General features: G+C 44.4%; 2 protein-coding genes across 3 annotated transcripts; both read right to left on the minus strand.

Annotated features, from left to right (window-relative positions):
• Positions 1-5,695: 5,695 nt before the first annotated feature.
• On the minus strand, positions 5,696-19,851 carry LOC148047110 (zinc finger protein with KRAB and SCAN domains 7-like). The gene is made up of 6 exons (XM_087708334.1): positions 19,246-19,851; positions 13,696-14,262; positions 11,986-12,094; positions 11,703-11,785; positions 10,112-10,223; positions 5,696-8,827 (listed from the first exon to the last, which is right to left on the minus strand). The coding sequence occupies exons 2-6, from the start codon at positions 14,203-14,205 to the stop codon at positions 8,196-8,198; spliced, it is 1,446 nt and encodes a 481-aa protein (XP_087564460.1). The 5' UTR covers positions 14,206-14,262; positions 19,246-19,851; the 3' UTR covers positions 5,696-8,195.
• A 1,405-nt stretch (positions 19,852-21,256) lies between these two features.
• On the minus strand, positions 21,257-26,747 carry LOC106545746 (uncharacterized). 2 transcript variants are annotated; one of them, XM_014062396.2, is made up of 3 exons: positions 26,595-26,747; positions 25,048-25,174; positions 21,257-23,234 (listed from the first exon to the last, which is right to left on the minus strand). In XM_014062396.2, the coding sequence occupies exons 1-3, from the start codon at positions 26,646-26,648 to the stop codon at positions 22,003-22,005; spliced, it is 1,413 nt and encodes a 470-aa protein (XP_013917871.2). In that variant the 5' UTR covers positions 26,649-26,747; the 3' UTR covers positions 21,257-22,002. The 2 variants fall into 2 exon arrangements, with proteins under 2 accessions (XP_013917871.2, XP_087564461.1); XM_087708335.1 differs by lacking the exon at positions 25,048-25,174 and having other exon boundaries at positions 26,595-26,692.
• Positions 26,748-27,611: the final 864 nt, after the last annotated feature.

The following is a 27,611-nucleotide window of genomic DNA, read 5'->3' on the forward strand; positions in this document are numbered from 1 at the left end:
TGGGACTGGTCACACCACCTCTAAGCAGCAAACGCTTGGATGGATTCCCAACCATGTCATAATCACCTCAGAAATGGAACATAAATGCAGAATTCTAGGTGTGGTCTTACTAAGGCTTTATAGAGTGGCATTAGTAACTCCCTTGATCTTGATTGTATCCCTCTGTTAATGCAATTTAGGATTGCATTGGCTTTTTTGGCTGCCGCCACACACTGCTGGCTGATATTTAACAGGTTGTCCACGAAGACTCCAAAATCCCTCTCACAGTCACTGCTATTAAGCTTGTTTCCACACAGACTATATGTGTACTTTGGGTTTTTCTTGATTAAGATTTTACTTTTCTTTACATTAAATTTCATTTTGTTAGACCCAGTGTTCAAGTCTTTCAAGATCCATCTATCATCCCAGGTGTTGGCTATTCCTGCCATCTTAGTATATCCACAAATTTGGTAAGTTCCTCTTCTATTCCCTCATCTAAGTAGTTTAGGTTCTATCATATCTCAACATCTCTTAAAATGGACACCTAACATCAAAAACGTCATCAAAAAAGCACAACAAAGAATGTTCTTACTGCGCCAACTGAGAAAGCTCAAACCGCCCAAGGAGCTGCTGATTCTGTTCTACAGAGGAATCATTGAGTCTGTCATCTGCACCTCTGTAACTGTCTGGTTTGGCTCTGCAACCCAACAAGACAGACTTCAGAGGGTAATTAGAACTGCAGAAAAAACAATTGCTACTAACCTGCCTTCCATTGAGGACCTGTACATTGTACAAGTCAAAAAGAGGGCTGTGAAAATATCTACAGCCCCTTCATATGCTAGACATAAATTGTTTCAACTTCTACCCTCAAAACGACACTATAGGGTATTGCACATCACAACAACTACACATAAGGACAGTTTTCCCCCAAATGCCATCACTGTGCTAAACAACTAATTCCCACAACACTGTCAAATTACCTACTAAGACTGTATTACTATTCTTCTTCTCCTCCTTCCTAGTACCTATCTCTTCCCACTTATGACTATAACCATGTTGCTTGTATCTTTACAATTTATATTGTTGTATTTGTTTCCTAGTATGATTAGTAACCTATGACTATCACTAAGTGTTGTATCGTATGATTCTTGATGAATGTATTCTATTTTATTTTCGTTATGTACACTGAGAGCATATACACCAAAGACAAATTCCTTGTGTGTCCAATTACACTTGACCAATAAAGAATTCTATTCTATTCTATTCTATTCTATTCTATTCTATTCTATTCTCTCTTCTCTTCTAATTCTAGTTTCTTTCAGCCAGGTATGAATCCATCTGATGGAGATGTTATCTATCCCACATTTCTTTTAGCTTACCAAGAAGATTACTGGTGGGGACATGCTGGAGTCTTTTTGTTCTTTTTTGGGCTGCTTAATTGTCTCTTTTGCATAGTCTGTAAACGTTGTTAATTTTTATGTATCTATTGATGGCTGATTTGTCAAAGGGCCAGGCTTCTAAAAATTCCCTGGCATTTTTGGATTTGGCCTGGTCTAGGATGGTCATATTTTTCTCATGGAAACTATGGTTAAATCTGTCTATCTATGGTGAAATTTAATTTCCCCCCCAGAAAGATAAGATTGCCATATCTTTCTGACAAGAAGCCGACCTGTCAAATGTCTGACCTCTTTAAGCTAGGCCCAGGGCCGGCAGTTGTCCAAACATCCCCTCTGCCTCTCTTCCCTGTTCTGGGCAGCTGTCCTACCTTGCATTTGCACATCTGAATCTCAACTCCGCTTGGTTTTATTTACAGATATTTGTCACTATTGCAAAGCTTGGGTTTTTTTGCTTTTTGCTAAGAGTCAAGTTTGGGGCTGCTTGCAAAGCGCGCCAAGTGACCATTCAGCCTCGCAATCGGGACTGTCATAGTTTGCTTTCTGACTTCCTCCTCCCGCTCCTTCCCCGCCATCTGATCTGGTCCCCCCTCTCTTTGCTTTATTTCCCTTTGCCTTTCTATGGACTCAATCCGTTTCACAAGGGGGCGGTCCCAGACCCAGAAATGACAGAAAGAGAATCCCAAGGTGGTGTGTGTGTGAGAGAGAGAGAGAGGGAGGGAGGGAGGGAGGGAGGGAGAGAGGGAGAGAGAGGGGGGGGTGTGATAGATAGATTTCCAATGTCCCAACACTGGAAGTCTTTAACAAGATGTTGGATAGCCATTTGTCTGAAACGGTATAGGATTTCCTGCCTAGGCAGGGGGTTGGACTAGAAGACCTCCAACGTCCCTTCCAACTCTGCTATTGTATTGTATTGTATTTTACCTCATTAGATAGAGATAGAGAGATAGAGAGAGAGATAGATAGATGATAGATAGATAGATAGATAGATAGATAGATAGATAGATAGATAGATGATAGGTAGGTAGGTAGGTAGATAGATAGATGATAGATGATGGGTAGGTAGGTAGATGACAGATAGATAGATAGATAGATAGATAGATAGATAGATAGATAGATAGATAGATAGATAGATAGATAGATAGATAGATAGATAGACAGACAGACAGACAGACAGACAGACAGATATGATAGGTAAGTAGGTAGATAGATCGATAGATTAATAGATAGATAGATGATAGGTAGGTAAGTAGGTAGGTAGGTAGATGATAGATAGATAGATAGATAGATAGATAGATAGATAGATAGATAGATAGATAGATAGATATGATAGGTAAGTAGGTAGATAGATAGATCGATAGATTAATAGATAGATAGATGATAGGTAGGTAGGTAGGTAGATAGATCCCGATCCTCTCTCCCTCCACCCACCGATCCTCCCTCCCTTCGCCAGACAGCTTTGCAATCTAGAGGAAATATCTTGCCTTTTTTCCCCTCCGCGGCTCCCACTTCTCTTCGCAGAGGAAAGGGGCACCACTCGGTGTCCCTCCGTTCCTGCAAGATCCTCCTGCAGCCCCCTTTGCCTTTGGGAAAGTTGAGGGTAAGAAGAAAGGGAGGACAATGAATGACGCCCAGGAGGAAGATTCCAGCTGATGCACTCCCTATAATTTCCTGTCTGTCTCTCCCCACCTCCCCAAATTAAAAAAACACCCTGCTTTCTGCAGATAGTATTGTCAGCCAAGCTATCAGGCGCATGCGCGGTTTCCTAGGTGTTTTGGAAGTTTACAGAGAGCGCTCCCTGCAAGGAGAAAGGAAGAATGGAGGAGTGCTCTTTTGCCCGGGGTTGATGATGCAAAGATGATGGGAGGAAGGGGGGGGGGAATACCCTCCTAAGAGAAGAAAAACTCGTCTTTAGATCTATCTAAGTCGGGTTTTTTTTAGAACTTGGCAGCTTTAAGATGGGTGGACTTCAACTCCCAGCATCCCTTAGCAAACTCGATAGTTGAGGGATGCTGGGAGTTGAAGTCCGCACCTCTTAAAAATTGCCAAATTTGAGCAATGCTGATCTATGCTACAAAATAGATATTGTGTTTTTTCACTGCTAAACAATAGCAGCTTCCCAAAGTATTTTGGAGAGCATCGAGACTGTTATTTCCTTGCAACCATGCAGGAGCTACTGTATTCTTCCCATCCAATCTCCCAAAACATCATGTGATCCTTTAGGGAGGTCCTCACACGCTAGAGAGGTCCAGACCCGCAAGTGGAGACTTCCGAGGAATTTATTTCATCTGAATGCAGCAAGCCCTGGCAAGGGCGTTTTGGACATGCTCAGTTCCATTCTGAAGCTCAGGAAGTGCCAGTACTGCAATGCTATGCTTCCCAAGCTGCCCCCGGTAGATCCTGCATGTGTTTCCTGGAGACCTGGCGAAGAATGAATGGATAGAAAAATTATGGGAGAGTGACAACGGTGTGTTAAAGGTATCAGAGTAGGTAATGGAGGAGGCCTTCGCAGATATTGTACTATAGCCGAGAAACCCAGTTTTTCATGCATATGTTTTATTAAGCTGGTTTAAGTTAGTTTGTCTTTGGTACTGTCCAAACCTAGACAGCATACTAAAAAGCAGAGACATCACCTTGCCAACAAAAGTGCCTATAGTCAAGGCTATGGTTTTCCCAGTTGCAATGTATGGCTGTGAAAGATGGACCATAAGAAAGGCTGAGCGCCAAACAATGGAGGCCTTTGAACTGTGGTGCTGGAGAAGATTCCTTTGATTCTTTTAGCTGCAAGGCGACGGTCAGTCCTAGAGATCAACCCTGACTGCTCTTTAGAAGGCCAGATCCTGAAGATGAAACTCAAATACTTTGGTCACCTAATGAGAAGGAATGACTCACTGGAGAAGAGCCTAATGCTGGGAAAGACTGAGGGCAAAAGAAAAGGGGACAGCAGAGAATGAGGTGGCTGGATGGAGTCACCAAAGCAGTCGGACAACTAACAACAAAGTTAGTTTGAAGAACAAATTGCAGTTGTATTGATGTAATCTGTCTTATCAATGTTTTCCAACTCAGCCAGGAGTTGTATCCTAAGTAAGACATATGTCCAGAAAACAACCTCAGTCTTCCTGCCATACGAAAACAGCTTCAAGCAGAAGGAACTGGTCTTTTGGAATGGAGATTTGGCATCCATTCAGAAAGACTGGGCCAATCTATTCATAAATAAAATGCCTTCAGCCACAAACTCTCACAGAAGGCTGGATCTAATGGGATTAAGAATTTATACACACACACACACACACACCCCAATGCTAAGGACAGGACATGTCCTTTAGGACATAATAGGGTTAACCTACCACCATTGAAATAGTAAAAAACAAGGCTCACTACATTGCACAACCCCCTGGAGCATCTCAATCACCAAACCCCAAAACCCTATAAAGATCCATCCACTCATTCGTTTTGTCAGCCATCCCAGAAAGACACTGCTGTCACTGAAGTTTCTGAAAAACAAATAAACAGAGATCTTTCCTTGTGGACAGCCTCCATTTTATTTCCAGCGTTTGTTTCTCTCGGCTTGGAACCAGTCTGCATTTTTCTTCCAACAGGCAGGGGAGAAATCAACTTACCTTTGCTACTGGTTCGCAAAGGTGTGAGTGCATGCGCAGAGCATTAAAAATGGAATGTGGTGACATCTGGGCGGGTGAGCGGAGCTTCATGCTTCCAGCACTATTAGTTGGCCCGAACCGGATAGAACCGGCTGAATTTCACCACTGCCAACAGGTATAAAAATCACTCTACTCCCCATGCTATGATTCCTAAATAAATGGAGAACCTCCTTTCCTGCAACTGGCCTCCAAATTCATTGGCTCCTGCGTCTTTCTCCTGGCTTGCAATTGGACCCACAGAGTGATCAGCATGATGGCTGAAATTTTATAGGCATTTTCATCCCAGTGATGTACAGGTAGTCCTCGATTTACAACAATTCATTTAGTAACCATTAAAAGTTACAACGGTACTGAAAAAAGTGAGGTCTGACCATTTTTCACACTTAGCAACTATTGCAGCATCCCCATGGCCCCATGATCAAAATTCAGATGTTTGGCAACTGACTCATGATTGACTGCAGTGATTCCTTAACAACAGTGGCAAGAATGGGGAAAAACTCACTTAACAAATATCTCACATAGCAACACAATTTTTGGCTCAATTGTGGTCGTTAGCTGAGGACTTCCTGTATAGTGTTTTCTGGAATTATCCAATCCTCATTTTGCCAAAATAACAAGAACAAGATAGCCAGTTTAGATTAGTGTTTTTTTTTAAAAAAATATATATTTATTTATCAACTTTTAATACGTCCCATTGTGTGACTCTGGGCGTTTTACAAATAAAGCTATACAATCATATGAAAAGGCATAGTTTTTTAAAACAGCCTTAAAACACAATTAGAAATTGAACAGTAGAGAAGTTAAAAAAGCAGAGGCCTTCAGACCACAGCTGGGAGGTGCTGAGAAGACACAAGATATCATAGTATGTATAAAGGTAAAAGTAAAGGTTCCCCTCACACATATGTGCTAGTGGTTCCCAACTCTAAGGGGCGGTGCTCATCTCCGTTTCAAAGCCGAAGAGCCAGTGCTGTCCGAAGACGTCTCCGTGGTCATGTGACTGGCATGACTCAACGCCGAAGGCACATGGAACGCTGTTACCTTCCCACCAAATGTTTCTATTTTTCTACTTGCATTTTTACATGCTTTTGAACTGCTAGGTTGGCAGAAGCTGGAACAAGTAACGGGAGCTCACTCGGTTACACAGCGCCACAGAACTGCTGAATTGCCGACCTTTCTGATCGACAAGCTTAGCGTCTTGGCCACTGAGCCACCACGTCCCATTAATAGTATGCATAAATAGATCTAAATAAAAGCCTGGTTTTTTATACACCAAAAGGGAAAATTTACACCTGATCATAAGGATCGAAAGAAAAAGTAGATAGCTGGAAATGTCAGTTCCTTCAGGCTGTGTTTCTAAGCAGGCTGTTAGTAATTAAGCACTGCTCTCAAGTAGTCCTACTTGTTTGTAGCGTATTATGGAGATGTTATTATCAACTGAAGACCTTTCTTTTCCTTCAAATAAATCTTGTGGCTGCTCCAAGCGCCTTCTGTCAAATTTGTTCAGAGCAGTTGTCAGCCCTTTAAAAAATTAATGAAGAAAAACCTGTATACCTTCTTGCTATCCTGGAGTTGTACTACTCCAGAATAGCAAACAAAGAAAGAAGGAGGGTGGAGGAGGGAGAGGGAGAAGAAGAGGGAGGAGGAGATATCTAGCAGCATATTAAAAAGCTGCAGCTCATTTCATCAGATACATGGAGTACCAGGACTATAGGATTTAAACTAGGGTGAGGCTGAAGAAAAAGAAGAGGTTGGTTGGGCAACCACATCTTCAGAGCTTTACGAAAGAGTATCAGAGTGGGAAGGGTGGCTAGTCTAATTTCTGGAGGGAATTAAGGTTGTATCCAGTGTACCATGTTACCTGACTGTGACTGTGATTTATGATACTTGTCAGAAACCAATGTTTACGCCAACAAACAAAAAATGGGTCTAATGGTCTTGTTAGTTAAATCACCGCAAAAAAAATGTTCGTTAAATCAGGCGCAGCTATGCAGTGACCCGTTTAACAACTGGCTCAATTGCGGTCCTCAATTGAGGATCCTAGAGAGGGCTGTAAAGCAGTGGCCTCCAACCACCAGGGACCAGTTCCATGGAGAGGTTTTTCCATGGAGTGGAGGGGGTGTGGTTTCATGTCCTGCATGCATCCCGTGGATGGGGCTTTGCTTGTTTGCATGGCCAGGTTTCTGGCATGCTCAGACCAGTGCCGGTCCATGAACTGGGGGCTGGTACCCCTGCTGTAAAGCACTGTGAAGCGGTATGAAAGTCTATAAGTCTATAAGTAATTGTATTTCATCAACTTTAGACTTTTGTCATGGTCTTCCCACATTTTGGAGCATGGCCATGATAGAGGTTAAAAACCAGCTGGGAGAAAATGATGCACTTGTGACTGGTGTATGTTTGCTTGAATGGATTGTCATGCCACCCGTCGGAGCCTAAAACGGAGGAGGAAGATGAGCTGGAACTGGAGTCAATAGAGATCAAGGTTGGCTTTGGAAGGAGGTGGGGAGGAGCAGGCCCAGTCAGGCCAGGACTTTTTAGGATTGGGACGGCTTGCAGGCAGGGCGGAACGGGGGCAGGATGAACAAGAGAGGCTAAGCAGTGAACATGAGAGACAGAGCTCAGGCGATAACCCACTCCTGATCCTCAAGCATGGAGAGAGGAGAGAAGGCGGGAACAGCACAGGCTGCCCCGATGACTCGGGGGGGAGAGCACTCTGTCCCTCTTCACAAGGCACACCTGGGGACTGAGCCTTAAGGAGACGCTGTGGGGAGGGACATTTGTCGGAAACAAACAGTGAATTCATTGAGTGGTGTGTGCTGTTGCCGAAGTTGGACGTTTCCGAGATTAATTGCTTTATTTGCTCCCTGGATCCTTGACTTACTCCTTTGCCCTGTTGGAGTTCTCGCTTTGCAGGTGTTGTGCTCCCAGTGTTGTACTATTTGCTGCCAGAGGCTGCTGGAGGTGTGTTCATGTGTGGGTGTTATCACTTTGCTCTGGGGCCTGCCAGAAACGTGAGAACGTTTGGGGGAAAGTTGGAGCTATAAAGGGGCGGTTTGAACTGTCAGTTGCCCGTGTTGCCTCTGTGCCATGCCCCCGGTCATCACATGGATCCTTTCCCAGGAAATAAGTCCAGTAGAACGATGAAGCTCTTTCCATGTTCCTTACATTAACATGGTTTCTCCTGTAGGTGGATTTTTTTATGGGAAATCAGGGAACTGTTCCTGCAGAAGCTCTTTCCACACTCTAAGCATTTAAAAGGTTTCTCTCCTGTGTGGATCCTTTTATGGGAAGTCAGGCCACCGCTGAGGGCGAATCCTTTCCCACATTCGCTGCATTTATAAGGTTTCTCCCCTGTGTGGGTTTGTTTGTGGTAACTGAGATGATAGTTCTGACGGAAGCTCCTTCCGCACTCCGTGCAGTGATATGATTTCTCTCCTATGTAGTAAGTGACAGTCAGGGGATTGGGGCAATTGTCATCTTTTCTGGATCCTGCGTCTCCATATTGTTCCTTTTTATTCTGGGTGCCACAATGTTTACACGAATCTGTTTTATCAATTATTCTTTCACCACAAAACTGACACTTTTCTGTTCTTTCTCCTTTTGAATCTGATTGGATTTGGAAGTTGTGGATTTCAGCGTGAGGAGAAGCAGCAGCTTTCTCTTCTCTGTATTTTAGATGGTTCCCGTCATCTCTTGTTGGTTTTGATGGACTGCAAAATGCCTCTTCAGCTATTTCATTTTTTCTGGTTGGCTCTGCCAGATGTGGCCCCTTATAGCTCTTTATCCCTCGTTCAGCTCCTGCATGAGAGAAAAAATGAAGAAAAAAAATTAGACTATTGTGATTAAGGAACCAACGTTGAATTCCACCATCTCTACAGTTTCCTTTCATCTCTGTATACCTGGATGAAACTAAGATTATTTTTTCATGTAGAAGTTGGGGTGGCTTTTTAGCAACTATTTTCTAAACACAAGAATTAACAAATAAACAAAAAAAGGGAAACCTTACTACTCAATTCTGAAATGAAAAAACGAATGCTAAAGGTTTGATTAAGGGATGAAAGAATAAATGAATGATAAAGTTAAGGTTAGATTAAGGGATGAAAGAATAAATGAATAGTAAAATTATGATTAGATTAATGGATGAAAGAATAAATGAATGATAAAGTTAAGATTAGATTAAGGGATGAAACAATAAACGAATGATAAAATAAAGAAGTAGATTAAATTATGTTGGAAACCATCACACAGAAATACATGAATCTTATTCCTGGAAGTCTGAGTGAAAACTACTCGGTAAAATTTTCTGGATTCTATCAGTATCATTTTGCTGAGAAGAAGGTGATATCAAAATATGAGTGATCAGCAAAATTATTTAAGGAAATGGTGACCAGAGAACTGTCCATCCTCCCAGAATATTACAGTATGTTCATAGACTGGAATAGACATGGGAACATGGCCAGACTGTTGCAATAGACATGGCAGTAGGTCAGCCAATGGGGACTATTTGGATAGCCATGGCAACAGGTCAGCCAATGGGGACTGTTGGAATACTGAAACATAGTATTTGGTTGCTATAAGAGACCATAAGAGACAGTTTGAAGTTTAGACTTGCTGAACTGTATGTAAAAGTTGGTTTGGCCTCAGTAACTCTCCTCAGCCTCTGTACAATGTAGGCCTCTATCTCTCTACCCTGTAATGACTTGCGTCTATGAATATTGCTTCTGTGTTCCTGATATTGTATGCCGAATTCTGCTGTTTGGTATTGTATATAAAGAAGTTTCTTATATATAATTGAATCCTGCTGAAGTTCATTTACTTGTGTGCTTGTTGGATGTGCTGCTGCAAACAAAAAACTCTGACACAGTATAATTTGGGGAAAGCCACACATTCTTCCCTGGAATTTCTGGAAGTTGATGTGGGTCAGTGCCAGGGGTGCCATCATGTTAAAGAGTCTTCTTCTTTTGTTTCTTCCAGTCAGAAGAATGGTTTAGGAATTTCTTGGAAAGAACTGACAGACTGATTGTTTCTAGCTATAGATTGAATGTTCTTCAATCTGGAACAAAAACGCAGAGAGCCTCTTACTAAGACAGGCCCAGATCCTTGATGTCTCCATCATGACCTCTCCATGCAGAGCTCTTTGGCTGGAATCCAGAAGGGCCCATTCCTCCTTCGTGAAATGGATCCCCACTTCTTCCTGAAGGAGAAAGGAACAGTTTCTTATTAACATACAGTCTGGTTCTCAACTTCTCTCCCCTCAAAACTCTCCCAAGCAGAGATGCCTAATGGATTGAACGCCTGCTTTCTGAGGAATTGTGTATGAAAACAGGAAGAGCTCCAGACCCCTGACTGAGAAGTTGTTGAGGAATGTCCCATCACATTTATTGATTCTGCAAAAAAAGAATGCCAACAGTGACATGATCACTCTGGATTGCTTGTCTGATCCAGCAAGCAACATCTGTCTGTGATTTCAATCTTTCTAGAACATGGGTGTCAAACTCAAGGCCTGCGGGCCGGATTTGCCCCATGTGGTGCTTAGATCTGGCCTGCAGAGCTGCCCTGGAAACAGCAGAGGACCGGCACGCGGTGCTTCTGCTAGCGAAAACTGGGCCCAAGGGTGCTGCACGCTTTCGCTGGCAGAGGGCTAGCAAAACAAACTAACAGCAAAGCAAAACAAAAGGAGAAATATTTCCCCTTTTGCATTTGAACATCCAAGAAGGGGCAGGAAAGGAGAAAGGGAAAGAAGAAGAAAAAAGAAAAAGAAGGAAAGATGGAAAGAGAGCAAGCAAGGAAAAACAAGGAAAGAGGGGAAGGTAGAAGAAAGGAGAATGAAGAGGGACGGGAAAAGAAGAAAAGGGAGAGAGGGAGAAGGAAGGAAGGAAGGAAGGAAGGAAGGAAGGAAGGGAAGGGAAGGGAAGGGAAGGGAAAGGAAGGAAGATTATAATGAGAGGGAGGTAGGGTCTGATGGAAGTCCTGCCTTAGCATTTGGCCACCACAGGTGACCCCAACACAGTGACATCAAATTGGCCATGTCCCCACAACCACTCCCCCCCCAACTCAAATACAACTCTGAGGCAGCCCTTAATGAAATCGAGTTTGACATCCCTGTTCTAGAAGAATCCCTACGTGAAGTTCTTGTGAGTGGCCCACCAGGAAGTAGCATAACATAGCATGGTAAGTGTGCTCCAAGGGAGTTCTAGAAGAAAAATACAATTTGAGGGGTCCTTGGCACTCTCTGAGCTTGCTTGTCTTTTTGCAGATGTTTCATTACTCAAATACATAAGATCAACACTACTAGCATTGATCATGTTACCTAGTTTGGATAATAAAACGTCCACAAGAAAACAATTATGTTGGAGAGCAGCAAGGACTCCTCATTTCAATCCTGAGCTAGAAATATTCTCCCAAAGGTGCTTTTTCAAGAGGCAACTGGACTTTCTGATTTTTTCTTTGATGACGTTTTGAGCTGAAAAAGCTTCTTGGATGAGAAACGAAACGTCGTCAAAGAAAAACCAGAAAGTCCTGTTGCCTCTTGAAAAAGCATCTTTGGAACAGCCACAACTTGGATGACTGAGAATCTCCACAGACATATAAATATTCTCCTTGATTGGAAATACAATTAACTTTTGACGGAATGCAAAACTCACATTTGTGCTATGGAGCGTTGTCCTCATACCTGAGCTGGAAGTACAATCGTGGTTTCTGCACCCCGAGAAAGAAGAGGTGTTTGCACAGGGACCATCGGCCTCATTCCATTCCCTGTGAGTAAGACAAAAAAAATGGAGAAAACACCCTTAAAATGCCTATGGCATTCTGGAAGAAACAAACACGTTTAGCAGCAGAGAACTCTTAAGAACTCTTCACTGCATTCAGAATTATTTTTTTTCACGAAACAATTGCAAATGAAAGTAGCTCAGACAGTGCAAACTCCTAAGGACCTCAGCAGACAACTTCCTTACCTAACTCTGTATCCTCCTGGGATACGCCTTGGAAGACCAGATCTTGAGAATGAAATGACGTATCTCCCTGTGTTTTAGAGGGTCCAGTAAACTTCTCCATGAAGGGTTCCTGAATGTGAAGCAACAACCAAGAGAAAAAGGCAAAATTGGTACTTGACCTCTGCCTTAAACTTTACAATAGAAGCTTCTTATATCCATGGAAATAGCTAGGAGGTAGCAACAGCAACAATGAGAAATGAAAAAAGTTTAACCTTAATCTTTACAACACATCCTGGAAAGAAGGCCTGAGCTTCTCACATCCTTGGAAATTACTAGTAAGTAGCAACAGCAACAGAGAAAAATGCAAAACTGGTAACTGACCTCTGTCTTAAACTTTATAATACACTCTGGGAAGAAGGCCTGAGCTTCTTAAAGGTAAAGATTCCCCTCGCACATATGTGCTAGTTGTTCCTGACTCTAGGAGCTGATGCTCATCTCTGTTTCAAAGCCGAAGAGCCAGTGCTGCCTGAAGACGTCTCCGTGGTCATGTGGCCGGCATGACTAAATGCCGAAGATGCACAGAGGGCTGTTACCTTCCCACCAGAGGCGGTTCCTATTTTTCTACTTGCATTTTTACCCGCTTTCGGACTGCTAGGTTGGCAAAAGCTAGGACAAGTAATGGGAGCTCACTCTGTTATGCAGTGCTAGGGCTTTGAACCGCCAAACTGACGACCTTTCTGATTGACGAGAGAGAGAGAGAGGGAGGGAGGGAGGGAGGGAGAGAGAGAGAGAGAGAGAGAGAGAGACAGAGACAGAGACAGAGAGAGACAGAGGGAGAGAGAGAGAGAGACGTCCATCATCCCTCAGATGGAGAGTCAACAGTCCCCAGGTCTGGATGATGAGGAAGAGGAGGAACAGCTGGGTCCAGTGCCTTATTGTACAGATGCGCAGAAAGCAGAAGAAAGCAGTGGGAATCTATAAGCCGGTCATTGGGATGGAAGAGCCACCTCTGCTAGCTAAGCCCCACCCTAGCTCTGGGGATAGAAAGGCAGGGAGCAGAGATGAATAGGTGTGACAGACAACTATTCATCTCCACTGACTTCTGAATCCTGTCTGGGACTTAGCAGAATCCTTTCTTTGAATCTGCAGTGCTGAGAGTCAAGCGTGTCCTCTGAGCATGTGGGGGTGTGGGTGTCTCTGCTGCTGGAAAAAAAGGAAGCACAGCTTCCAGGACTTCTTGTTTGAGTGTGGAGAGAGTCCTGGTGTGTGGGGCCATTTCAGGGGGAAAGGGAACGAGCTCCGCTTTCCAAGGCCACTGAAAGACTTGTTAGCCTTCTGGGTGTGTGTGTGAGAGAGAGACTTTGCCAGGGGTGCTGGTGCTTCTAATAAAGGGAACATTTGGTTAACTACAGAGGGTTTGTCATGTTTGGAAGCCAGGCCAGAAGAGACTTCTTGCAGACGTTTCATAACCCAACTAGGGAACATCATCAGTGCTAGGAGGGATTGCATACTGGAGGAGGAGGATTATGGGGTCCTTGGTGCTCTCTGAGCTTGGTTGTCTTCTTGCAGACATTTCATTACCCAACAAGGGAACATCATCAGTGCTAGTCCTGGCAGTGATTATGTTATCTAATTTCTCTTCCTTTTGTAACCTCTAAAAGGAGTCACTTAGTAACAAGAACATTGCACATTTTAACATCCCTGTGTTTGAACCAGCAAGAAATTTCCCACCTGCAGCTCTTCCAGCCTCTTCTGTTCGGCCTGGTTGAGGAGAAAGCCTTCTGCAAGGGCCACCGCCTGGGAACTGGTCTCCGCTCCACACTCCCGGACCCAGTTTTCCACTTCCGGAGGAAGGATGGTCAGGAACTGCTCCAGGATCACCAAGTCCAGCATCTGTGCTTTTGTGTGTATTTCTGGCTTGAGCCACTGATGGTAGAGATAGTAGAGACGGCTGCAAATGTCTCGGGGCCCTTCAGCTTCTTGGTAGCAGAACTGACGGATATGGTGATGTTGTGCAACCCAATTGGCTTCTTCTTCCAGAATGTTCTGCGTGGCCTGTTCCCAGACTTCTCCAGGAGCCCCAGGCTTGCCAGCGTAGGACCCTTTTCTTTCTGCTTCCCCTGCTGTGTCTCGTGGCCCCTTGTTCTCTAGATGATTCCACAGCACCAAAGGACCTCTTGGACCGGCAGAAGACTTTCCACTCATAGGACCAGCCTGGCTCATAGGGATTTTCTGAGCCATCTTTGGGAACAAGGGTTTTTCTTCCCAAGGAAATCCCAAAAGCACCTCCACAAGACTCTGGAAAGGGCACAGAGAAGAGCAATGAAGATGATTAGGGGGTTGGAGGCTAAAACATATAAAGAACAGTTGCTGGAATTGGGTATGTCTAGTTTAATGAAAAGAAGGAGTAGGGGAGACATGATAGCAGTCTTCCAATATCTCAGGGGCTGCCACAAAGAAGAGGGAGTCAAACTATCCTCCAAAGGACCTAAAGACAAGACAAGAAGCAATGGATGGAAACTCATCAAGGAGAGAAGCAACCTAGAACTAAGAGAAATTTCCTGATGTAACAATTAACCAGTGGAACAGCTCGCTTCCAGAAGTTATGGGTGCTCCATTACTGGAGATTTTTAAGAAGAGACTGGACAGTTACTGGTCTGAAATGGGATAGGGTCTCCTGCTTGAGTCGTGAGTGTCAGGGTTCCAAATAGCATCCAAAAGTAAATCAGAGTCCAAGGCAAAGTATTGCTCAAAGTTTCAATTTATTAAGAGAGCCATGTGCCAACATCTGGGGAAACCCGAATCTGAAAGCTTCCAGGTTTTCCCCACCTACTTGAAAGTTCAAAATCTTGTCCCCACAGCCACAAGTCCATCACATGGTCCAATCTCCCACTGCCATGCTGGCAGTTTCACCCATCCTGTTCCGGTCAGGTGTAGAGGTGCAAAGACACAGGATGACCTTGGCTTTCTAGAATTTTTTTTTTTGTTATGGCTACATCGCATCTGACTCCTACAATCCCCCCTCCCATTTTCCCACAATAGAAAATGCATAGCAGAATAATAGAAAGTGTGGCAGGCCAAAGATTCTAAAGAAAAGATGGCTGCAGGCCTCACAGGGAATTGGACTAGAAGATCTCCAAGGTGCCTTCCAGGTCAATTCTGATTGATTCATTGAATGTGTAAGGTTTGAGAATACGTTTACATTCATAGAAGTTTGAGAATACATCCAAGTCACAACGAGTCAAAAATGAGACTTAGACAGAGGCTTGAATAACAATCAGCGTTTAATCTTTGATCAAAGGTTAAAAGCATGATGGTCAGTTGTTCCAAACATACCCAAGGATATGCATGAAAGAACTACACCCAAGAGAAGGAATGCATTCTTTTTATACTGTTACAAATGTTATAAATGTCAGTAAAATCCCCCAATCCTATTCCTGCAAAAGGATAGAATACTTCTTCATTAGCGCTATCTTCTTCCTTTGTTCTCATGATTGACTACTTAGCTTCTCACGGGACATGAAAAATGTCAGTTTTACAGCTCTTTACAGCTCCATTCTGGGTAAAGTTCTATGCCCATAAGATTGCAGATTGAGAAGAGTTCAAATGGAAAGGATCACATGTTTTGACATTTGCCTATATATTTTTACAGACTTTAATAACAGCGTTACAGGAGAGAGAAGAGCCAACGTCGCGACGATACAGACGTGCAGTCTTGATGCTCCGCCGCTGATTCTTTTATTGCTACATGGTCCCAACGGACCTAAGCCATCCCATAGACATGGTGACAGGGAGACAAAACCTTGCTGGTCTCAGGGACATTGCAAAGTCCCTGATTGACCCAAGGGAAGCGCTCCAAGCTGGTGATAAACAGACAGCCCTGTGCTGACAAAGTCAGAGACGGCAGTGAAAGTGAGTCCATCTGGTGAGGCTTTTTTTTTTTTAAATGATTGCCCAAAGGATTTTTTTTAAAAAAAGATAAATTTGTCCTTTAAGCAAAGAATACAGCGGCGGAATTTATCTTTATTGGACTGTCTTGGAAAGTTTTTATTTCCCTTTCTTCCTGTTAATGATGTTTTGTGGATTGAAGTAACTGTAACGTTTTTTTGTTTCGCCTCGCAAGTGAATGAATTGGTTTTTTTTTCCCTCCTATTTTCTGCTGCCTCATTTGTTGGGTGGAACTAAGACCTATTTTATTTTAATAATTTTTCTTACTACTTCTCATTAACCTTCATTAAAGACTTTTAAAGATTATTGTTCTTCATAAGCTTGAGATAAATAGGAGAAGAATTGAATCTGCCATTCGGAAGTTAGAAGTTGGTTTTTCCCCCCCTCTTTGAAACAAAGTATCCTTTGTTCTCTCTGTTGATGATCCCACTGACGCTGTAATGAAGAGCTTTGCAGTCTTGCAGCTTTGGAGTTTTGCAGCTTATCTTGTGCAATTTGATAAGGAGCCAAGGATAGAGTTGTTTTTACAGCTGCCTTTTTAAAAACACTCTTGGCAAGGGAAAGATTTTTTTTCTCCTTGCTTCTTTTTCATTTGGAAAAATGCATCAATCTTTAGATGAGGGAACACTGAGTCTTCAAGATTTGTTGATTGAAATTCAAAAGTTATCGGAAAGCTCTGAGAAATTTGATAAGAAATTGGATAGACTGCTATCTCCTACAATAAAGGATGATGGAGTTGGAGTCCCCAAAAATAAAGCAATGAAGGAAGATGAAGAAGACAAGGATAAGATAACAGATGAATTTAATGATGGAGCAAACTTGGATAGAAATGGAAGAATATGGAAAAGTGAACTTGATATGCAGGAGTTCTATCCCTTTTTTCAAGAAACAGAGGGGGGGAAAAGTGATGATGATAGAACTAAGAAGAGAAACTGCTTCAGAAATATGTTTAATCAAAGACATGCTAATTTTAATACCAGTTCAAGGGCAATGAGGTTTTTTGAGAGATCTTTCAAGCGAAAAAGTGCTGAGAGAAGTTTATAAAAACTTTATAAAGGAAGTAGTAAAAAGATTGACACAACAACTGGCAAAAGAGACAAGATTCTTTTTTTACTGGAAAGATTCAGGTTGATAATGAACGTTGATGATAAAAAAATTAATTGATTTGTGGTGATTAATAGATAGTAACCTTAATACTTTATAGACATTTCTTAGATTGTTTTTAAATGTTTATTTGTTAAAATGTAATACATTATGACATTATGAAATAATAACTCTAATCAGTTAAAACAACTTGGATATAAATAGCAAATTGGGACCTGGAGGGAAAAAACTTTATGAATGTTATCAATAAATTTTTGTTTAGATTTTGTTATAAAGAAGTAAATTTTTCTTGGGTCTAACGAGAGGAGAGGTGATGTAAACAGTAAATAATCCTTAGTTGTTACTACTACTACTACTACTACTACTACTACTACTACTACTACTACTACTATAATGATTATGACTAGTAAAAGCCATTTGGATATAAATTGCAAATTGGGACCTGGGGGAAAAAACTTATAAAACTTATTAACAAATTCTTGTTTAGACTATGCATGTGTTTTCCTCCCAAAGATTTGGCTAATATTCCAACACTCAGGCTGGGGGGTCAAATTTTATACCCCTCAGAGAGGGTTCGCAACTTGGGAGTCCTCCTGGATCCACAGCTGTCATTCGACCACCACTTAACGGCTGTGACCAGGGGGGCATTCGCCCAGGTTCGCCTGGTGCGCCAGTTGCGACCCTACCTGAATCGGGAGGCTCTCACAACAGTCACTCGGGCCCTTGTGACCTCTAGGCTGGAATACTGCAATGTGCTCTACATGGGGCTGCCCTTGAGGAGCATCCGGTGACTTCAGCTAGTGCAGAACGCGGCCGCGCGAGTGATTGCGGGTGCACCTCGATTCACCCGCATAACACCTATCCTCCGCGAGCTGCGCTGGCTACCTGTCGATCTCCGGATGCGCTTCAAGGTGCTATTAATCACCCATAAAGCCCTACATGGCAGTGGATCTGGATACTTGAGAGACCGCCTTCTGCCAATTACTTCCCTGCGACCTATAAGATCCCATAGACTAGGCCTCCTCCGCATTCCATCGGCCAGCCAGTGTCGGCTGGCAACTACAAGGAGGAGGGCCTTCTCAGCAGTAGCCCCGACCCTTTGGAACGAGCTCCCCGTGGAGATTCGTACCCTCTCCACCGTCCAAGCCTTCCGCATAGCCTTGAAGAACTGGCTCGCCCGTCAGGCCTGGGGATAGGATAGTTACCCCGCCCGAATGATGAATGTATGTTGGTTATTATTTTACTATATGTTGTTATCTTATGTTTGTATTCCCCCCCTTCCCGGTTTTGTGTGAGCCGCCCTGAGTCCCCTCAGGGAAAAGGGCGGCCTACAAATGCTAATAAACCAAACCAAACCAAACCATAAAAATGCAAGTTTTTTTTCTTTTGGGTTGGATGAGAAAAGATGTGATATACATAATAAATAATTCTTAATTAGTTACAATAATAACCAAAGAAATGTTAACGGATAATGTTTAATGATATTTATATGTGTTGGCATTGGTAAAAGCAATAAAAGCTTTAAATGGTGAATTGGAGGGGGGAAAAAAAGGGGGGGGGAAATGCTTAGATATTTTATTAATTGGTTTTTTCTTTTAGAATATGTGATAAGATGTAATGCTACAGAAGATTTGTTGAGATTGTCAATGAATGCCAGTGGGTGGTTGTGTTTTTGAATGCAAATGATATCAGATAAAAGCACGTTTAAATAATTTCAGTTAAATGAGAACGGCGGTATATTGATAGTAAAATACATGAAGATTTTTGATGTAAAATGTACTATTCAGTGGGAAGGAAATATATGTAATAATTATGATAAAAACGCACGAAAACTGTTTGTAACCAATCGACACGCTTTTGACAGGATGTAATGGAGGATGATTCTTTTTTTGTGTTTTTGTTTATTTAAAATAAAAAAATAAAAAAAACAACAGCGTTACAGGAAATTAGTAAAAGGTATTTACAGCAGGTATATACACGTTACAGATACAAAAGCATAATGCTAGATACATACAGGAAGGCATAATATATGCTTTACAGGAAACACAAAGTTTCTACTAAAACTAACAAGTTTCTACTTATTCCAGTATATTATATTCTGGTATATACTATTCCCCTTCAAATGAATGAATGCAAGGCGTTCCCAGCTCCATTCTCCAAAATGGAGATGGGATCTGCTTGCAATCTCTAAGATCCCCCTTCTTCCCCAGGGACTCCCACCCTTCCTACCTTTCTCGATGGACTTCTGCACCTCTGCTTAGATCTCTCCAAGAAATAGAAGGGAAAGTGTCCTCCCAGACCACGCTCCCTACCTGCCTAGCATTAACCCTTAAGGGTCCGATCTGTTTCTTTTCGCCCGTAAGAGACGCTGTTCCTCTTGCAGCTGCATATGCAGACTTGAGAAGGGCTGCAGCAAAGGTTGCGGGAGGCAGGCTGGCAGCTGGTGGAGGAGGCAATGGCCAAGCTCTGCTCAGGAGGATGGGATTCTTCCCCAGTTCCCATGAACACAAAAAGTAACTTTCACTTTTTTCCCCAGGAGCCCACACACTTCCGCCCGCAAGTCAACACAACGCACTCACGTGCCAAAGCTGGAACCATCCCCTTTAGCACTGGGGATTGGAGTTGGAGGGTTAAAACGAGAGAGATGCTCTGGGGTGCTAGAGCAGCGCGACGCCGGCGGCGACTCTCACTTCCGACAGAGGAGCGCCCATGATATTCCGCGCTGAGATACCAACAGCTGACAGAAGTTCTCCGGCGCCTGCTCAGTTTTTCCTCTGACGCCAGGAAGGTTGCCAGGACTTTGGCTTTCCCTGAGGGAGCCGCCTAATGGATTCCACTTGTATAGCAGACGGGGAGGGGGGGGTTGTTCCCCAGTTTTAAAAAATAAAACAAATGAGGATTTTTTAAAAAAAAAAATGGCTTAATGATGGTATAAAATACATTGTTCATTTCATCAAAGTGCATGCCGCTTATATAGTAAGATTCAAAATCACAAATTAATAAATAAAAACAACAAACCCAGGAGTGGGTTCTTGCCAGTTCTAATCTCTTCTATAGAAGAGGTTCCACAAATCTACAATGCCATTTAGAGGGGGAATTCTGGGAGTTGAAGTCCACAAGTCTTAAAGCTGTCAAGTTTGAACACCATGGGCTTTTTTTCCCTAAAGGGTTAGGGGTGCAAGGATCTTGTAACTTGACAGCTTTAAGACTTGCGTGCTTCAAATGCCAGAGTTTCTGAGCCAACATTTTGGTTGCCAAGAACGTTAAGTGAGTTTCACCACGTTTTACAAGTTGTCCACACCCACCCAGTCACATGACTGCCAAGCCACTCCCACTCAGTCATATGGCCAGCAAGCCATTCCCACCCGGTCACATGGCCGAGAAGCCATTCCCACAAAGCAGGCCACACCTACAGAAGAGGTTCTAAAAATTTTTGAAACCCACCACTAAACAAACCAGAAATTGATAAGATGCACATCTCCCAATCATTGCCATGGGGTAACTGCACCTATTGCAGTGGTAGGTTCCTACTGGTCCGGACCAGTTTAGCTGAATATGTAGTAGTTTGGCGGCCTCAGTTGCTGGAACCAGCAGTGACCCAGGCCTGCCATGCCCCTGAACCGGTTCTCCTGGCGGTGCTGTAGGCACTGCCATCTTGGTTTTTACTTCTGCGCATGTGTAGAGCAATTTTTAATCACACTGTGCATGCGCACACCAAACCTGCACATGGAACAGCCGTAAGTGAACCGAAAAATACAGTAATTAGCTTTGGAGGGTGTGTGTGTCCTGTTGTAACTTCCCTCATTAAGGGACCAGTTGTAAAGACTACGTATCTTTCTCTCGCCTATCCATCCACCCATCAATCTATCATCTATCAATATCACCTACTATCTATCTCACCTATCATCTCCATCCTTTTATCTGCCACCCATCTTAACTAACTACTCTGGGCTGCTAATGAAACAAAGGGAGGGATCAATATTGATTCCAAACATGCTTTATTCATAAATGTCTTGAACAGAAAACTTCACTTCCGTTTCTCACTTCCTGTTTAGTGTTGAAACACTTCATTTATTCTCACACATGCTTTATGTCCATTATGTAGTTTCTATACTTCTTGTATTTGTTAAAGACTGTAAAGTCTGTATCACAATGTAAGCATCCTTCCCCCCTATTCATTAGGCACATGAGTTATTTTGTTAAGTTTATTCTTCCAACAGAAACTCTCCACACACTTGGGAACTCTAATATTATTTGCTTTATTCAGTTATTAATATCTGAATTATTGCAATGGTTCATACAGCTATCAGTGGAACAGTCTTGGATCGCTAAAAGGTGAATTTTAGAATTGCAGAGGGGTTTAAAAAACCAAGATGGCAGCTGTGCCTATCATAGAGTACAGAGGAGAGCAACCAAGATGATTAGGGGACTGAAGATAGTTGCAGGTATGGGGATTAGTCTAGTAAAAAGAAGGTCTAGGGCTGACAGTATAACACTGTTCAAATATTTGAGGGGCTGCCACAAAGAAGAGGGGGTCAACCTATTTTCCAAATCACCTGAAGGCAGAACAAGGAGCAATCGATGGAAACTCATCAAGGAAAGAAGCAACCTAGAACTAAGCAGTAATTTCCTGATGGAACAATTAATAAGTTGAATGGCTTGCCTCCAGAAGTTATTGGTATTGGAGGTTTTTAAGAAGAGATTGGACAACCATTTGTCCGAAATGGTATATGGTCCCCTGCTTGAGCAGGGGTTTGGACTAGAAGACCTCTAAGCTCCCTTCTAGTTCTGTTATTGTATTATAGGGCACATGCGATGCACAGGCCAAGTGGCAGGGCTTTAAACATGGGTCTGCAATCCCCATCATTATTTTTTTGACCCGCTCCCCAGATGTTCCATCTCATTTTCATTGCAGTTTCTGAACTCTTTCGGAGTTTGTAACATCTGAATCGTTTTACACCGATGGGATTCAAAAACTGCATTTCTTCAAAGGCTCTTTTGCGCTCCAAGGACTGAGAGGGTTTTTCTCTCTGTGTGGATTCTCTCATGATAAGTGAGGTTTTTCTTACATGAATAGCTCTTTCGGCACACAAAACACGCGTACGGTTTCACCCCTCGGTGAATCTTTTTATGGATGCTGAGGCTGGTGCTCTGACTGAAGCTCTTTCCGCAGTCCAGGCATTTGTAGGGTTTCTCTCCCGTGTGGGTCCTTTCATGGCAATTCAGGTAAGTTCTGCTGCTGAACGTCTTCTCGCACACAGAGCACTGGTACGGTTTCTCTCCCGTGTGAGTCCGTTGGTGCAAAGTGAGGTGCGAACTCTGACTGAAGCTCCTTCCACACTCAAAGCATTTGTACGGCTTCTCCCCAGTGTGGGTCCTCCGGTGGGTCGTAAGGTGTGTTCCCTGCCGAAACCACTTTCCACACTCAAGACACATGTACGGTTTTTCCCCCGTGTGAATTCTCTTGTGAGAAACCAGACCGACATTCGTGGTGAATGCCTTGGGACATTCCAAGCAGAGGTATGGCTTCTCTCCCGAGTGACTTTTTTTATGCCGACTTAGGAGCGCAGTGTGGCTAAAGCTCTTGCCGCACTCCGGGCATTTGTATCGTTTTTCCCCAGTGTGGATTCTCCCATGTGAAATAAGGGAAGTGTTCCTACCAAAACACTTTCCACACTCCAAGCATCGGTAGGGACTTTCTTCCGTGTGTAATCGCTGGTGTCGGGCTAGAGAGGGGCTCTGATTGAATTGCCTTCCGCACTCTGAGCATTTAAATAATTCCTCTTCTCCGTAAATTCTTTGATACGGCAAAAGATCACCCATCTGAAGAAAGTTCTTTCTGGGCGCCGAGCAATGATCTGATTTCTCACTGGGATGGATTTTTTGATGCGAAAGCAAGTTTGAGCTCTTTGTCCATCCTGAACGTTGATAGAGTTTCTCCCCTGTATAAATTCTCTGGTTCAATTCAAGTTTGAATTTGGAGATTAATGCCCTGCTACCTGAAAGACTTTTGTCCTTTTCTTCCTGTTTCTGGATTAAGTTTTGACAAGAGTCCTGTGGCCGGAAGGCAGGCAGATTCCTCCTAGTCTCTGCTTTTTGCCCTTCCTGTCCCCCTGATCCCTTGAGATCACCAGCAATCTCTTCCTGGTCTTCATCTTTGGCCATTCTGGAGGAGATACACCCCAGCTCCTGAGCAGGGGAATCTTCCAACACCGAACCTGCTTGGATAGAAAGACAGAGAAAAGACTAGATGACAAATGAAATGGAAAAGTGGAACAAATGTACACAATCAGTCATTCTTGTAAATTGTCAGGGGATTGCTAGTAGGGGTGATATGGTAACAGTATTCCAATATCTAAGGGCCTGCCCCAAAGAATAGGGGGTCAGCCCAGGGTCCGGCTTCAAAAATTTCAGCAATGGATTCTCTGCCCAGTTGCTGGGGTATGTGGCCATGGTGGGCATGGTCTAGTCGGCCTCCTGCACCATGGCGGGGGGCTGTTTTCACCTTCCCCAGGCTCCAGAGGCTTTCCTCAAGCCTCTGGGAAGGTAAAAACTGCCTCCCCGGGCTCTGGAGACTCTCCAGAGGCCAGTAACGGGCCCATTTCCAGCCTTCCAGAACTTCCGGGAGGCCCGTTTTCCCCCCTCCCGAGACTCCGTGCAGGCCCTGCACTTACCTTGCATCCAAAACGAGCCGTGTGGAGACTCCTGGGAGGGGAGGGGCAGGATGGGAGGGGTGGGGTAGGCGGGTCCAGTCAGGGGTGGGATTTGGAGGTGCTCCGAACCAGCCATAACTGGTTATAAGTAGATATTACCATCAGTTTCCCCCATGCTTTCTCTGTGCCAGATTGTCTCAAAGGACCTAGCAGAAGGTGGCAGAAGAAACATCTCCCACCTTGTCCTTATTAAAGACGGGTTCAGCGAAAGGAGGACCTGAAATGGTGGCAATGCTTCAGATCAACCTCCTTCCATGGGGTCCTTCATCTCCAAGAGGTCAAAACACCAAAAAGGAGGTATCTCCACACAAATACAATACAATAGCAGAGTTGGAAGGGACCTTGGAGGTCTTCTAGTCCAACCCCCTGCCTAGGCAGGAAACCCAATCACATTATGGGGGGGGGGGGAAATTACAGTCCTTGACCTGAGGCCACCCTCCTCCTGAAGCCCCCTCCCCCCCCCGGGGTGTCAGCTGCTCCCTTTGGACTTCTGCCTGCCTTCGCTGCCATCGCCACCAGCACTCCCCTCTACTGCCCCCATCCCTCCTTGGCTACGACCCCCTGCTGCCCCCCCAATTCAAGGGGCGGCTCCTCTCTTGTGGCTCCTCGGGGTCCTTGGGCATCCCGGGCGCTCCCTTGCTGCCCTCTGGCTGCTCACCAGGTCGCCCGCAAGAGGGCCTTGGTGGGCAGGAAGCCGAGGATCCTCTCCACCACCTCGACGAGGCTGCTCAGCATGTAGCTGCCCTTGGGCTCGGGCTCCATGACAATCGCAGACAGCGCGAGCCCTCCCCCCCCCCCGAAAAGTGCCAGCTGAAGGTTGGAAAGACATCCTGGAAAGATTTAACACTTTTCAAAATGCCTCCCTTGAGTCCACCAAGGCAATACAGATAGTCCTCAACTTACAACAGTTCGCTTAGTGACCATCCAAGGTTACAACGGCCCTGAAAAATGTGACAGGGCCGTTTTTCACAGTTATGACCTTTGCAGCCTCCCCACAATCATGTGATCAAAATCCAGGCGCTTGGCAACTCTCCATACTTATGACCATTGCTGTGTCCCAAGGTTATGTGATCCCCTCTGGCGATCTTCCCACCAGCAAAATCAATAGGGAAGCCAGGTTCACTTAACAGCCGGGTTACTAACTTATCAACTCCAGTGGTTCCCTTAACAACTTCGACAAGAGAGGTCGTAAAATGCGGGCAAAATGTACTTCACAAAGGTCACAAGAGAAATGTCGGGTTCGATTGTGGACGTAAATCGAGGACTACTTGGGCAAAGAAAAGACACAGGAATCGAGACCAGATTAAAGGAGACTCACTGAGCGAGGCCACGATCCTGTATGTCTCCAGCATGACTTCCCTGTACAAGGTCCTTTGGCCCCGATCCAGCAGAGCCCATTCCTCCTCTGAGAAATACACCACCAACTCTTTGAAGAATACAACAGCCTGAAAAAGAAAACCCAAGTCACAATCTGGAAGGAAGTGCAGGTGGAACACACGGCACCTTCTCCAGAAGAACTTCGGTAAGCTGCTGAAACAAAAACAAGAAGCCGGAAGTAAGCATCATGCTTAGCTTTGGGATTCAAATAATGTAACAACCGGTTCTCTGCTCTAATGACCAACTGGGTAGGCGTGGCTCGGTGGTCATGTGACCATGTGAGCAAGGCAAACTCAACGTCCCTCACGTCGATGGGTGCTTCGCCTTAACTGTTACAATGTAATAAGGGTTAACCAGAGAGGCAGTTTCTGTAAGCAGGGCAATAAAGATAAGGATAGAAACAAAACCAGAATGTTTCCTTCCTGCCTTCCCTACAGGATTAATCCTGTAAAGTAGGAATAAACAAAATGAGATTTCTTCCAACAACCAGTTCTCCAAACTGCTTAGAAAGTTAACAATCAGCTCTCCCGAATACGTGCAAACTGGCTGAATCCCACCACTGGTCATGCTGGAGGATTAAGACCAGGGAAACCAGTTCCCATCCATCACCAGCCAGAAAAGGTCCAGAGAGACTTTGGGCCTGATTCTCTTTCTCAGGCCCACCTCAAAGAGAGTTCCTAACAGTGAGAACAATTAGCCCGTGGAATGACTTGTTTCCAGAAGCAAACTCCTTGTCCCAACCAACCCCCCCACCCTTGATTAATTTCCTGTGAATTCTGCTCATTCACATCCAGCAAAGTTTTTCAAGGGAGGATTTACAGTCACAGACCTTATCTGGCTTGGAGAGCTGATATCTGCAAAACTTGCCAAGGAGTCTCGGAGAGTCACGAGCCAATTAAGCAAACTAATTGTCTCCTGCAAACTCCACTCCCCTTTTGCTCCTCTTTTATTTCCTCTGGGAGGGGCCATTCATCATCCACCTGTGATCTTACTCTCAAGTCGACCCCTGTTCTTTAGCTGTTCCCTTCTTCTGGCAACTCTGCACATGTTCACACTGGGAACAGGCTCCAGCTGTTCATCCGCCTCACTGATTTCTGATTCTGAAGGCAGCTGATAACTGGCATACGGTTCTGGCCCCCTCTCTGCCTCCGACACAGAGCCCTCATCAGAGCCTTCCCCAGACTCCAAGACTGGCCCATGTTCCTCCCCAACCTCCTCATTGTTCGAATCTGCTGCCAGCTCTGCTGGCGGGCCACAACACCTGCTTGAGGAATCTAAGATTGGAGTAGAAAACCTCCAAGGTCCCTTCCAACATTGTTATTCCAGGGTCACGTGATCCTCTTAACAACTGAGGCAAGAAAGGTCATAAAATGGGCCAAAATTCACTTAACTCATGTCTCACTTTGAAACAGAAATTGGGGCTCAATTATGGTCATGTCAAGGACTACTGTACTTAAATCTTCTTTTTTTTCCTGCCCCGTAACCTACCTTTGGCGGTGCGTCCCACAAAAATGACAATGCAGATTGTGACCCCAAAGCCATGGCTTCACCTGTAAAGGAGAGAAGAGATAGATAGATGATAGATAGTTATGGATGATAGATAGATAGATAGATAGATAGATAGATAGATAGATAGATAGATAGATAGATAGATAGATAGATAGGAGATAGATAGATAGACAGACAGACAGAAATAGAAGATAGATGGATAGATAGATATAGATGATAGATAGAAAATAGATATAGATGATAGATAGACGATAAATAGTAAATAGATATAGATGATAGATAGATATAGATAGATAGACAGACGGACTCTCTAGCTGGGGGTCTGGGGTCTAACCAGGCCAGTAGAGCTGCACTTGGATTAGAGCATGGGTGGTAGAATCACCTCTGCCCCCCCTTCTTTAACCCTGGAGGGGCTCAAAGCCCTGCACAGCCCAAAGGAATCCCAAGTCCAAGCAAGAGATCCTTGTTTAAGGGGGTTTAGAGGCGCTCGGCTTCTGAGAGAAGGACAAGGCACTCTGCACACGCCCCGGGCTGCTCAGCCTTTAGATGCTGTTTTGCAGGGAGGGTTCTGTCCCCCGAATTGCAGGTTGCATCTGGGCGGCTTTTCTCTCCTCTTCCTTCCTTCGCTCCTCCGCTTCCCCCATCTGCACAGTGGATGATGGGGATGATGGGGTTGCAGTCCATCCCCCCAGGACCTAAACGGACACCCCCCCCCCCGCGGTCGCCGCTCTCTTGCACCGAGCTTGTGGGAGGCAGAGCTAGGGGGCTGCCCATGCTCCCCTGCCTCCGCAGAGCCTTGCAAAATTGGGCTAAGGAATGGGACCGTCATCCTTTTGCACGGGGGGGGGCGGCGTCGAGACCCTCCCGCCGCTGCGCCCACCTTCTCCCCGCAATCCCAGCGCGAGCAGACAGAAGGCCGTGCAAACTCTGGTAGGAAGGTACTTCCGCTTCCCCTTCGACGCGGGCGGGGCGCCGTCGTCGATAGGGAACCCGAAG

This window comes from Thamnophis sirtalis, unplaced genomic scaffold, assembly GCF_051295495.1.
Source record: "Thamnophis sirtalis isolate CommonGarterSnake01/CBP01778 unplaced genomic scaffold, rThaSir2_p1.2 scaffold_3, whole genome shotgun sequence".
In the NCBI taxonomy this organism is placed as follows: domain Eukaryota; kingdom Metazoa; phylum Chordata; class Lepidosauria; order Squamata; family Natricidae; genus Thamnophis; species Thamnophis sirtalis.